Raw genomic sequence first — 13,354 nt, forward strand, 5'->3', positions numbered from 1 at the left:
CAGAATACATGAACGACTGAATCAAAACGTTTCTATTTCATTTCTTGTCAGATTCAAGCAGATATACTGAGGATTTCTATCAATTTCTGTCACAATTAGAGAGACTTACCTCATTTAATATCTGCGACGCATTTTTGACACGAATCATGTCAGGGGTGTCTTCTATCAAAGTGAGCCCTTTTCCTTTGATGTTTTCTTCCCAATCTTTTATATATTCTTTCTGGAAAAAAAATAATTGCAAGAGATTGTTTGTTGTCTTTTAAAAATACTTCTGGATTTTCTGCATTTGATGAAAAATTACCTGACTTTCTTCAGTCGTGCTTTGAGTTAAATTCATTGACAAAAATAAGAATAGATTAGAGCACGCTAACATTTATATTTTGTTGCAACCATTTCCTATTTTTCCCTTGTCTGAATGAGATTCTGCAATTAGTTTCCCTCGAGGTCACAAACCACCTTGACCTGGGAATACACTCAGTGGCCAGTTTATTAGGCATGCCTGTTAGGTAGACCAACATAATCTGCTGCTGTAGCCAATCTAGGTTCAGCATGTAGTGCATTTAGAGATGTTCTTCTGCACACCACCTTGGTAGCATGTGGTTATCTGAGTTACTATCACCTTCCTGTCAGCTTGAACCAGTTTGGCCATTTCATCTGATCTCGCATATTAATCACAGACCCACAGGTTTTCAACCACAGAGCTGCCACTCAGTTTTTTTGTTTTTCGCATAATTCTCTGTAAACTTCATAGAGCGCTGTGCATGAAAATCCCAGGCGATCAGTAGATTCTGAGATAATCAAACTACTTTGTCCCTCTTCCGATGTTTGGCGGTCTGAACAACAACTGAACTTCTTGACCATGATGCTTTTATGCGTTCAGTTGCTGCTACATGATTGGCTGATTAGATATTTGCATTAACAAGCAGCCGCATAGGTGTACCTTATAAAGTGGCCAGCAAGTGTATATTGGCATTCTTTCATCATTTCTAGGTTTACATCTAATGAAGCTTAGAAGAATGAGAGGCAACAATTGAAACAAACAAGATATTTAGGGGCATAACAGGATGAATGTGGAGAGGATGTTTTCTACTATGACAGAATCTAGAACTAGGCTTTACGAGTGTACAACAAACATGAAGCAAAATATTTTCTCAGAAAGCTGCAAGACTTTGAAATTCTCTTCCTTCAAAGATAGGTGGAAGCAGAGTCTGTGAAATTTTCTAAGGCATAAGTAAATAGATTCTCATAACTAATGGGGTGAAAGGTTACTAGGGCAGACAGAAATTGCATGTGAGATTAGTCTTTATCTTATTGAACAGCACAGCAAGTTGAGGAGCTGAATGACTGATTCCTGCTCTGAATTTGAATGTTCCTATACATGTTCATAGAACACAAATACATTATAGAAACAGGCCCTTCAGCTAATCATGATGCCAATCTCACTACCCTAGCTGCCTGTACAGGATCCCTATCTTTCTAAATGCCTCTCAAACATTGCTCCCATTCCTGCTTCTACCACCTCCCCTGACAGAGGGTTCCAGACATCTACCACTCTGTATCAAAATATTTGCTTTAAACATCTCCTTTAAACTTTCCCTTTCTCACATAACCCTATGCCCTCTAGTTTTAGATATTTCCTCACTAGAAAAATGACTCTGATCATCCACCACATACATGTCTCTCATTACTTTACATATTTTTAGTAGATAACCACTCTGTCTCCAATACTCCAGTTAAAACATTGAAGCTAGTTCGATCTCTCATTACAACTAATATACTCTAATCCAAGCAACATCCTTGTAAACCACTTCTGCACCCTCTCAAGAGACTCTATATTCTCTCTACAGTGTGGTGACCAGAACTGCACACAGTACTTCATATGCAGCCTAACCAAAGTTTCATAGAGTTGTAACAACTCGCTAACTTTTATACTCAATGTCCCAACTGATGATGTCATACACTTTCTTTACCTCCCTATCCCCCTTGTGTTGCGACTTGCAGAAAGTTATGGACTTATACACCCCGATCCCACTAAATGTCAATGCTCCTAGGGGCCCTGCCATTTACTGTAAACATTCCTCTTGCATTTGACCTGCCACAATGCACCATTTCACACTTGTCCAGGTGAAACACCAGCCGCCCATTTTCCCAGTTGATCTCCATCCTGCCATTTGCTTTGATACCCTTCTTGCAAATCTACAACTCCACCAATTTAATGCTGTCCGCAAACTTACTAACCAGATCACCTATATTTCCATCTAAGTCATTTATTTCTATGATCAAAAAAACTGTAAATGAGAAAATTCTAGGGGGATTAAAGATTCAGTGGTAATCTGAGATGAAAGGACTGGGATCACAATTTTGCTAAATAACAGAACAGGTTTCAGAATTTGTACTACAATAGATAATGATTCTATTCCTTAGGATCCATTATTACACAGACAGAGTTGCTGCATGAAACTACAATTTCCAAAAAAAAGATAGGAATGGTGGAACAGTTAAAGATCACTTTGCCCATTGAGCCACTATCAACAAAATGTAAGCTATCTTCTCTTTCAATAACTTTGAGTTAATAAAAAGCAGTGATCTAAAAATTTCAAATCATCTACCCACCAGCAGTAATTACCATTTGCAGGAAAGGGCTCAAAAGTTTCAGTCTTCTCATGTATTGGCATTTTGAACTTAGATCCTAAAAGGCCTAGCACAAAGTTTCACTCTATGCCTCTTTTCATGGACTCACCAACAGCACAAATACAGTAAATGCTCAGTTCCCTGCAATATCATAATAAATCAAATCACGTTAGACTTTTAGATTCTGGGAAATAGAATGCTAATTGTGAACAATCTCAAGTTAACAACAGATTGCAGACGCTTGAACTTAGAGTTAAAAAAAGCTAAATGCTGGGGAACTTGGTGGCTCAAACAGCACCTGTGGAGGCAAAGGTATGGTTGGCAATTTGGGTTAAGGTGCTGCATCAGGACCTAGAATGTAGCAGGAAGATAGCCGACATATATATAATTTTAAAATGGGAGTGCGGTGTGACAGGGGCTGGAAGATGATCGATGGCAGCAGGCTAGTTGGAACTGGGCAGGGAAGGAGGGAGTTATGGTTTAGAGTCACAGACTGGTGGGTGATAAGTGGATCCAGACAAGGAAAACAAATGGGCCGATAGAACCAAATGCGGGAGTGGATGGAAAAGGTGAGGCAAGGAAGAAGAAACCCAGAGGGATAGGTATGTGGCTGAGGGGCTGATGGGCAGATGGAAATGGGAAAGGTGAACAAAAAGAAAGACCATTGAGGTGGACCAGTAAGAGTGAGAAAGCAACACAGGGGTTTAAATCGTAGAATTCAATGCTCCTAGTGGAGCTGGCTTGGTTCAGAGAATCAAGGGCACGTGTCACAGAAAATAGACTGCAAAGAGCAAGTGATTGATAAGATTGCTCTGGCAGCTGGAATAGACTCCATGGATCAAAAGATCTCCTTCAATGGTGTAAAGAAATATGAAAATATGAAAAAATTCCTTATCTTTAACATTTCATGCATTATTATTTTCATTAGTGTAGTTCATACCCTCCAAGATATGCTTTTATAGCATTCAAAACTCAGAAATTCTCTTTTATTAAAAAGTATAAAATATTTCCATTGTCTAAATGTAATAACATGCTGAAGCATTATGAAACCCAACAATGTCATTGTTTCTTCCTACAAACATTTGTATTTTGCACTCATATTTTTCTTTAGATTTACATTTTATTTTAGACTACTGAAGATTTTACTAGTCCTTCAAGAGTTAACAAATATGAAAAATGTGGAAGTTCAATAATCCCAGTCTCCTGTTTGGAAGATCCAGCTCTCACTCATGAACTCAAATGTCACTGCATCTTGTCAACACTGTGCCGTTTCTATCCATTCCTTTTAATAGAGTAGCTCGCATTGTGTGTGGAAGAGGGAAAAAATAAAGCTGAAAGAGCACAGTGTTAGGCAAAGTACAGCTGCTGCCAGCTTAGATAGAAAAGCATGTCAGGCACAAGAATTCTGAGGAGAACAAATCATCAGGTCAGCACTGTTCACTGAAGACAATGAAAGAAAATCATGGCACATAACAAGAAAATTGTTTAATAAATGTATATATTGTGACAAATTGTGCAAAAAGCTGTTTCTCATCTTATAACTTACAGCATCCACACACTGCAGTGTGGTACTTCTCATTTATTAATGAGAAATCCATGTGAACACATCCACAATAAACACTGCTATATATAGATAACATGAATGAGAATTACCTTATTAAGGAGACTGGTGACATGTTTGGCATGCAAGTAACTTGGGGTCATATCAAGATCCAGAGATATGCTGCTTTTGATCAATTCATCAAAATCTTTCCTGTATTCTTTCTATTGATTGGCACAAGATTAAATGTGTCAGAATTTTCACAATCACCATGCACACTTTTGTTAAGAAAATAATACTGTATTATTTGTCAGAAGAATATTTGACAATACTTAACTAAGATATATTTATATTCTGAATTTATGACAATACACCAAGATCATTTAAAGCCCATTAGTCTATGAGAAAACAATGAATTTACATAATCTATTCATACGGAGACATCATTTCAGTATTAATACAGATGTGAGGAACAAAATTAAAATGAACCATTTTTTTTAAATATGAAAGAATTTATCAACAGTCTATATCTTTACCTCATTCTGGATGAACTGTGCGTGTTTTGCTGCCATGTAACCAGGAGTCTCAGTAAATTCCAGCATTGACTTTCCTTTAGTTTTTTCATAGTCCTCCTTGTATTTGTTCTGTGATAGGCAAGGGAATTTTGACAAAATACATGAGGGAAAATAACATATTGGGGTTCTGATTTACGAAGAAGTCTGTCTATAATACCTGACTTTGGATTATAGCGTTCTCCTTATGATGAAGCTGTTCAGACGTATCAAGAGCCAAGTGATAATGACCTTTGGTTTTTTCAAACTCTTTCTTGTATTCATGCTGGAAACAAAATTAGTCAAACAAAATTAAAATTTAGCTGTACTTTCACATATAAATTACAGTTCAATTTTCACAACATGGAAAGACAGAAAACCTACAGCACTATATAGGCCCTTCAGCCCACAAAGCTGTGCCTAACATGTCCTTACCTAAGAACTACCTAGGCTTACCCTTAGCCCTCTATTTTTCTAAGCTCCATGTAGCCATCCAGGAGTCTCTTAAAAGACCCTATCGTTTCTGCCTCCACCACCGCCGCCGGCAGCCCACTCCACGCACTCACCACTCTCTGCGTAAAAAACGTACCCCTGACATCTCCTCTGTGCCTTCCAAGCACCTTAAAAATATGCCCTTTTGTGCAAGCCATTTCAGCCCTGGGAAAAAGCCTCTGACTATCCACGTGACCAATGCCTCTCATTATATTGTACACGTCTATCAGGTCACCTCTCACCCTCCATCGCTCCAAGGAGAAAAGGCTAAGTTCACTCAACCTATCCTCATAAGGCATGCTCCCCAATCCAGGCAACATCCTTGTAAATCTCCTCTGTACTCTCTCAATGGTTTCCACGTCCTTCCTGTAGTGAGGCGACCAGAACTGAGCACAGTACTCCAAGTGGGGTCTGACCAAGGTCCTATATAGCTGCAACGTTACCTCTCGGCTCTTAAACTCAATCCCATGCTTGATGAAGGCCAATGCACCGTATGCCTTCTTAACCACAGAGCCAACCTATGTAGCAGGTTTGAGTGTCCTATGGACTTGGACCCCAAGATCCCTCTGATCCTCCACACTGCCAAGAGTCTTGTCATTAATGCTATATTCTGCCATCATATTTGACCTACCAAAATGAACCACCTCACACTTATCTGGGTTAAACTCCATCTGCCACTTCTCAGCCCAGTTTTGCATCCTATCAATGTTCCGCTGTAACCTCTGACAGCCCTCCACATTATCCACAACACCCTCAACCTTTGTGTAGCAAATTTACTAACCCATCCCTCCACTTCCTCATCGAGGTCCTTTATAAAAATCACAAAGTGTAGGGGTCCCAGAACAGATCCCTGATGCACACCACTGGTCACCGGCCTCCATGCAGAATATGACCTGTCTGCAACCACTCTTTGCCTTCTGTGGACAAGCCAGTTCTGGATCCACAAAGCAATGTTCCCTTGGATCCCATGCCTCCTTACTTTCTCAGTAAACCCTGAATGGGGTACCTTATTAAATGCCTTGCTAAAATCCATATACACTACATCTATGGCTCTACCTTTATCAAGGTGTTTAGTCACATCCTCAAAAAATTCAATCAGGCTCGTAAGGCACGACCTGCCTTTCACAAAGCCATGCTGACTATTCCTAATCATATTATGCCTCTCCAAATGTTCATAAATCCTGCCTCTCAGGATCTCCTCCATCTACTTACCAACCACTAAAGTAAGACTCACTGGTCTATAATTTCCTGGGCTATCTCTACTCACTTTCTTGAATAAGGGAACAATATCCGCAACCCTCTAATCCTCCAGAAGCTCTCCCATCCTCATTGATGATGCAAAGATCATCGCCAGAGGCTCAGCAATCTCCTCCCTCGCTTCCCACAGTAGCCTGGGGTACATCCTGTCCGGTCCCGGTGACTTATCCAACTTGATGTTTTCCAAAAAGCTCCAGCACAACCTCTTCCTTAATATCTACATGCTCAAGCTTTTCAGTCCACTGCAAGTCATCCCTACAATTGCCAAGATCCTTTTCCGTAGTGAATACTGAAGCAAAGTATTCAATTAAGCACGTCTGCCATCTCCTCCGGCTCCATACACACTTTTCCACTGTCACACTTGATTGGTCCTATTCTCTCATGTCTTATCCTCTTGCTCTTCACATACTTGTAGAATGTCTTGGGCTTTTGTCAAGAGATGTGAACGAATATTGCTGGAAGATGCTGCAAAAATCTTTGACACTGTTCCTCCCTTCAAGAAATATTTTAAGTGGAGTGTATGGAAGAATCCCCTTTCTGAAGGCTACGCTATGTAGATTACTACCCTTTGGCTTTCACATACCAAATAGACATTCTTAACCATGACACCATAGATGCTATAAACCATTCCAGTGGGAATAAGAAAACAAAATGGCAGACAAACAGCAAACAATATATGTGACTTATTCAAGATTATTCTCCATTATCATCTAAAAATGAAAAGTGACTGACCTTGTTGGTAAGGGCATCAAAGGGCATCATGGGGAGAAGGTAGGGGAGTGGGGATGACTGGAAGAATTGGATCAGCCCATGATTGAATGGCGGAGCAGACTCGATGGGCCAAATAGTCTACTTCTGCTCCTATATCTTATGGTCTTATAATCGGAAATACAAGGTGCTGAGGTCAAGCAGCTTGCGTGCAATCAGAATGGAAGATCCTTTGTTAGAACTAAGAAAGTGAGAAATCTGTAAAGTGCAGAGAAAATAGTGAAGGGCTGGATTGAACAAGGAGTACATCTCTAAGTGGGGCCAGGATTACTGTGATTACAAACCATTGATGAAGCTATCTGATTATACAATCTTACAGCAATACAGCACAGATACAGGCTTTTCCGCCCAATGACTCCGTGCCAATCACAACGTTCCCCTAGCTAGTCCCGATTTCCTGAGTTTACCCTATATCCCCACAGGCCCCTCCCCTCCATACACAGATCCATGTGCTTCTTCAATGATAATTGTACCCGCCTCAACTACTTCCTCATTCCATACTCACAACCCTCAGCAAGTTACCCCTCCTATCTATTTTTAAATTTTCTCATCTCACCCTAATCTATGCCCTCTAACTTTGAAGTCTTCTACTCTGGATAAAAGTCTGTTAACATCCACTTCATCTAGGCCTCTGATAATTTTAAACACTTCTATCAATTTGCCTCTCATTCTTCTGTGTTCCAAGGACAAAGACCTAGCCAGTTTCTAACTACTAACTCAGGTCCTCTAGTCCTGGCAACATCCTACTCAATCTTTTCTGCATTCTTTCCAATTTAACTATGTCTATAATAGTACTCCAAGTGGAGTCATGTGGCATCACCAATGACTTTTACAGCTACAACATAATGGCCCAACTCTAGCACTTAATGACCTGACTGAAGAATGGCAGAGTGCTAAATGCCTTTTTCACCACACTAACTGTGACACCACGTTCAATGAACTATGCACTTGCATTCCTCGTTCTCTCTATCCTATTACTCTCCTAGTGCACCAGCCTTCACAGTATAAAGTCATATCTAGTTTGACTTTCCAGAATAATGGAAACTATGATGATTAAAGAAGAGGAAGTACTGGCGCTTTTAAGGAATATAAAAGTGGGTAGGTCTCCGGGTCCCGACAGGATATTCCCTAGGACCTTGAGGGAAGTTAGTGTGGAAATAGCAGGGGCTCTGACAGAAATATTTCAAATGTCATTAGAAATGGGGATGGTGCCAGAGGATTGGCGTATTGCTCATGTTGTTCCATTGTTTAAAAAGGGTTCTAAGAAAAAACCTAGCAATTATCGGCCTGTGAGTTTGATGTCAGTGGTGGGCAAATTGATGTAAAGTATTCTTAGAGATGGTATATATAATTATCTGGATAGACAGGGTCTGATTTGGAACAGTCAACATGGACTTGTGCGTGGAAGGTCATGTTTGACAAATCTTATTGAATTTTTTGAGAGGTTACTAGGAAAGTTGATGAGGGTAAAGCAGTGGATGTTGTCCATATGGACTTCAATAAGGCCTTTGACAAGTTTCCACACGGAAGGTTAGTTAGGAAGGTTCAGTCGTTAGGTATTAATATTGAAGTAGTAAAATGGATTCAGCAGTGGCTGGATGGGAGACGCCTGAGAGTAGTGGTGAATAACTGTTTGTCAGATTGGAGACCGGTGACTAGTGGTGTGCCTCAGGGATCTGTACTGGGTCCAATGTTGTCTGTCATATACGTTAATGATCAGGATGATGGGGTGGTAAATTGGATTAGTAAGTATGCAAATGATACTAAGATAGGTGGAGTTGTGGATAATGAAGTAGGTTTTCAAAGCTTGCAGAGAGATTTAGGCCAGTTAGAAGAGTGGGCTGAAAGATGGCAAATGGAGTTTAATGCTGATAAATGTGAGGTGCTACATTTTGGTAGGACTAATCAAAATAGGATATACATGATAAATGGTAGGGCATTGAAGAATGCAGTAGGACAGAGGGATCTAGGAATAATGGTGCATAGTTCCCTGGAGGTGGAATCTCATGTGGATAGGATGGTGAAGAAAGCTTTTGGTATGCTGGCCTTTATAAATCAGAGCATTGCGTATAGGAGTTGGGATGTAATGTTGAAATTGTACAAGGCATTGGTGAGGCCAAATATAGAATACTGTGTACAGTTTTGGTCACCAAATTATAGGAAAAATGTCAACAAAATAGAGTACACAGAAGATTTAGTAGAATGTTAACACGAGGAATTCTGCAGATGCTGGAAATTCAAGCAACACACATCAAAGTTGCTAGTGAATGCAGCAGGCCAGGCAGCATCTCTAGGAAGAGGTACAGTCGACGTTTCGGGCCGAGACGTCGACTGTACCTCTTCCTCGAGATGCTGCCTGGCCTGCTGCGTTCACCAGCAACTTTGATGTGTGTTACTAGAATGTTACCTGGGTTTCATCACCTAAGTTACAGAGAAAGGTCGAACAAGTTGGGTCTTTATTCATTGGAGCGTAGAAGGTTGAGGGGGGACTTGATAGAGGTATTTAAAATTATGAGAGGGATAGATACAGTTGACATGGATAGGCTTTTTCCATTGAGAGTGGGGGAGATTCAAACAAGAGGACATGAGTTGAGAGTTAAAGGGCAAAAGTTTAGGGGTAACATGAGGGGGAACTTCTTTACTCAGAGAGTGGTAGCTGTGTGGAATGAGCTTCCAGCAGAAGTGGTTGAGACAGGTTCAATGTTGTCGTTTAAAGTTAAATTGGACAGCTATATGGATAGGAAAGGAATGGAGGGTTATGGGCTGAGTGCAGGTCAGTGGGACTAGGTGAGAGTAAGAGTTCGACACGGACTAGAAGGGCCAAGATGGCCTGTTACTGTGCTGTTATGGTTATATGGTTATAAAATGTATTACTTCAACTTATCTGTATTAAAATCCATTTGCTACCCTTAGTCCACTTCCCCAACTAATAAAGATCTCCCTTATAATTACAAAAATCTTCACTATTAACAACATCTCCTAATTTCATGTCATCTGCAAACTTCTGATCAAGGTTTGTGCACTGATATTCAAACCAATTATATAAATAACAAAGATACCAACATGGACCCCTGTGGCACACCACTAGTCACTGGCCCACAACCTTCAACTACCACCCTCTCATACCTACCTCAGAACCAATTTTGAATCCACCAAACTAGCTCTACTTGGATTCCTTGTGACTTAACCCTCCAGAGTACCTCGCCATGCAGGAACTTCCTGAAGGCCTTCTTAAAGTCCAAATGGACAGCATCCACTGCCTCCTCTCATCTACCCTTTTGGTAATCACTTCAAAAAACTCTAAAAGATCTGTCAAACTTGGCTTCCCACGCACAAAGCCATGCAGACCCCTCCTAATCAAACTCTTGTCTAACCAAATGCTGGTAGATCCTGTACCTTGGAATTCCTTAGTAATTCTTTTCCCTTAATAGACTTCTGGAATGCCTTTGGATTTACCATAATCCTGCCCACCAGTGAAAATTCTGTGACACCTCTTACCCTTTCCAATTTCCTTGGTTTGCTGCAGATTTCCCCTCTGTATCATTACTCCATTCTTCTTCCTTCTGCCCAATCTGCTGGTCACTTCCTTCAGAGCTTAGTTGTGTTTCACAACTCTTACATCACTTCACGGCTTTGTTTTTTTATTTTTCTACCTTGCTCTCCCTGTACTTTGCCTCCTTAACCTATCAACAAGATGGTTGCCATGGCAGCCTTTGCTTCAACCTATTAGAGATGTTCACTTTATTCTATCCATCCATCCCTCTCCCATTTATATAACTTGAAAATAACTTGCCTTCTCCTTTTCACGGTTCTGACAAATAACCCTCAGCCTGAAAATGTAAGTTTCTCTTTCGTCACTTGATGCTCCACATAAAATAGAAGTGTTGACAACAATTTTTCTATTTTTATCTCATGTCATGGAGTTTGACTTCAGCATTACATTGAATGAGCATTTAAAATCAGTGCACTCATCCTCTCCACTGGTTTTTCTACAGGGTATAAAATGACTGAGGTCTAGCCTGCAACTGGCATCATCTCTAAATTTCCGTGCATTACGAAACAGCTATTAACCACACTCAAATTCATTTACACTGTAGCAGTTATCACTGCAAGTATTGTTCCGTATGTTACTGTGCACCAGCTTGCCCAGAAAATCTATTCCCGATACGACAGCAGTTATAAGTTACGGTGGTGGAAGTAAATTTGTCCAGTACTTCAGTGACATTCCTAAACAGCGACAAAGCACCAATATGGATCCTTTTGGCTCATTGAGTCTGTGCTACCTATGAAGCACCCATTTTACTCTTCCCACATTCTCATCAATTCCTCATTTCCACCAGGGGCAATTTATTGTGGCTAGGTGACCTACTGACCTGCACAACTTCGGGACCTACAAAGAGACTGGAGTACGTGGGGGAAGGTTTGAAGCATTCAGAAGAGAATGTGTAAACTCCACATAGACTGGATGTCAGAATTGAAACCAGGTGACTGGAGCTGAAAAGCCAGCATCTCTACCAGCAGCTGCATTTTATCACTCCTGAAGTACACACCCTATAGCCCCTTGGATAATGCATCTGTGTGCTTAATATTGTAGATTATTTCAGTCTATTGTTCTACATACTTCTTATACACAGTGAAACAATACAGAAATCTTCCAGACTTCTTTGTAATTCAGAACATTTCACATAAAGCTGATTCTTCCAATACATATTGTCCAATTGCATTAAGTTACTAGACAATATTATGAACATTCTTGAGGGTACCATTTGAAAAGCTGATATTATACTCCTGCTTTCTATCTGTTAAATAAACATTTTGAAACTTCCACTTGCTGCTATTGAGTTCTAGCCTCTGCTAATCAGAAACAAATCTTACATTACTTCAAGCAAAAGCACTATCCATTAAATAGTTTTGAATTAGCAAGGTATTTTACTTTATTTAGAGATGCAACATGGTAATAGCCCTTCTGGCTCAATGAGCCCACGCTGCCCAATTACACCCATATGACCAACTAACCTACTAACCCGTATGTCTTTGGAATGTCGGAGGAAACCGGAGCACCCAGGGGAAGCCCATTTGGTCACCGGGAGAAAGTAGAGACAGCAGCAGAATTAAACCTGGTCTCTGGCACTGTAGTGGTGTTCTGTTAACCGTTACGCTATCATGCCACCTCAAATATCTCTTACTAGTTTTTCAAGAAAACCTATGTTTAATGCATTTTCATCATAGGAGAGTTGCAAGCACTGAAAATAAATGATTTTTGTACCCATGTATTAAATAAAGTTAATTAAACACATGCTAAGCTTTTCACCCAACTTACATTAAATTATTTATATTGTTACAACCATCTGAGAAGGTAACTCTCCAGTTCAAACAAACAAAACTCACATCACTTTGCAATTTGCTGACTGCCAATACATGTTCCAGGTGCAACAGGTTGGGTAAATTTGATGATGTCTGGTTCAGTTTTTGAAGATCATCCTTGTATTTCACCTGAAAATAGAAGGCAAAAGTAAACTCTGTATTTGGTTTCAAGTACCTGCAGTTCAACTTTTAAAAGAAACGATAAAAATAAAAACGCTGCCGATGGTGAATCACTGAATTAAAAATAACACAAATGCTGAAAATACTCATGTGCTACTGAAATAGAGTGACAAGTGTTGAAAGGTTACTAAGCAAAATAATTTACAGCGGAGTTGCACTGAGATTTAAATCAAGAATTTGAATAAGTGAAGCTTCAAGCCAGATGAATTGTCTTTATAGAAATCATGAAACAATGTTTTCAATTTTCTGATGCTAAATTGACTGTTGTACATTTCCGGTATTTTCTGTTTTTATTTAATCCAGATTTCTAGCCGCCATCCTTTTATCTATGCTTTTAGACATTATTTTCAAAATCTACTGAATGAAGTTTTGTTAACATCAACAGAATTACTTCTAAATTCATAATGAAGTATTTACCACAATTATAATATAAGCATTACTGTAAATGGAAATTTGGAGGAAAGACAATACTGTAGTAAGGCCTGCCAATAATGAGTACAAGGAAAGATGACACAAAAAATATGTTGCATAATAACAAGGAATTTTCAATAATTTTCCTGGGGATCAAGTG

At 39.8% G+C, this 13,354-nt stretch overlaps 1 protein-coding gene across 7 annotated transcripts in view; it reads right to left on the reverse strand.

Annotated features, from left to right (window-relative positions):
- The window catches only part of nebl (nebulette), a 309,089-nt gene that overhangs the window by 64,288 nt on the left and 231,447 nt on the right, over positions 1-13,354 (reverse strand). For 5 of the 7 annotated variants that reach the window (XM_063044216.1, XM_063044218.1, XM_063044217.1 and 2 more), the window contains 5 exons: positions 12,628-12,732; positions 4,904-5,008; positions 4,708-4,815; positions 4,285-4,395; positions 110-220 (listed from right to left, as the gene is read on the reverse strand). The exons of the other annotated variants lie outside the window; for them this stretch is intronic. In XM_063044216.1, the coding sequence (XP_062900286.1) occupies positions 110-220; positions 4,285-4,395; positions 4,708-4,815; positions 4,904-5,008; positions 12,628-12,732 (540 nt within the window). The remainder of the gene's footprint in view (positions 1-109; positions 221-4,284; positions 4,396-4,707; positions 4,816-4,903; positions 5,009-12,627; positions 12,733-13,354) is intronic. 7 annotated transcript variants of the gene reach the window in all.

Source organism: Mobula hypostoma, chromosome 3, assembly GCF_963921235.1.
Source record: "Mobula hypostoma chromosome 3, sMobHyp1.1, whole genome shotgun sequence".
In the NCBI taxonomy this organism is placed as follows: Eukaryota; Metazoa; Chordata; class Chondrichthyes; order Myliobatiformes; family Myliobatidae; genus Mobula; species Mobula hypostoma.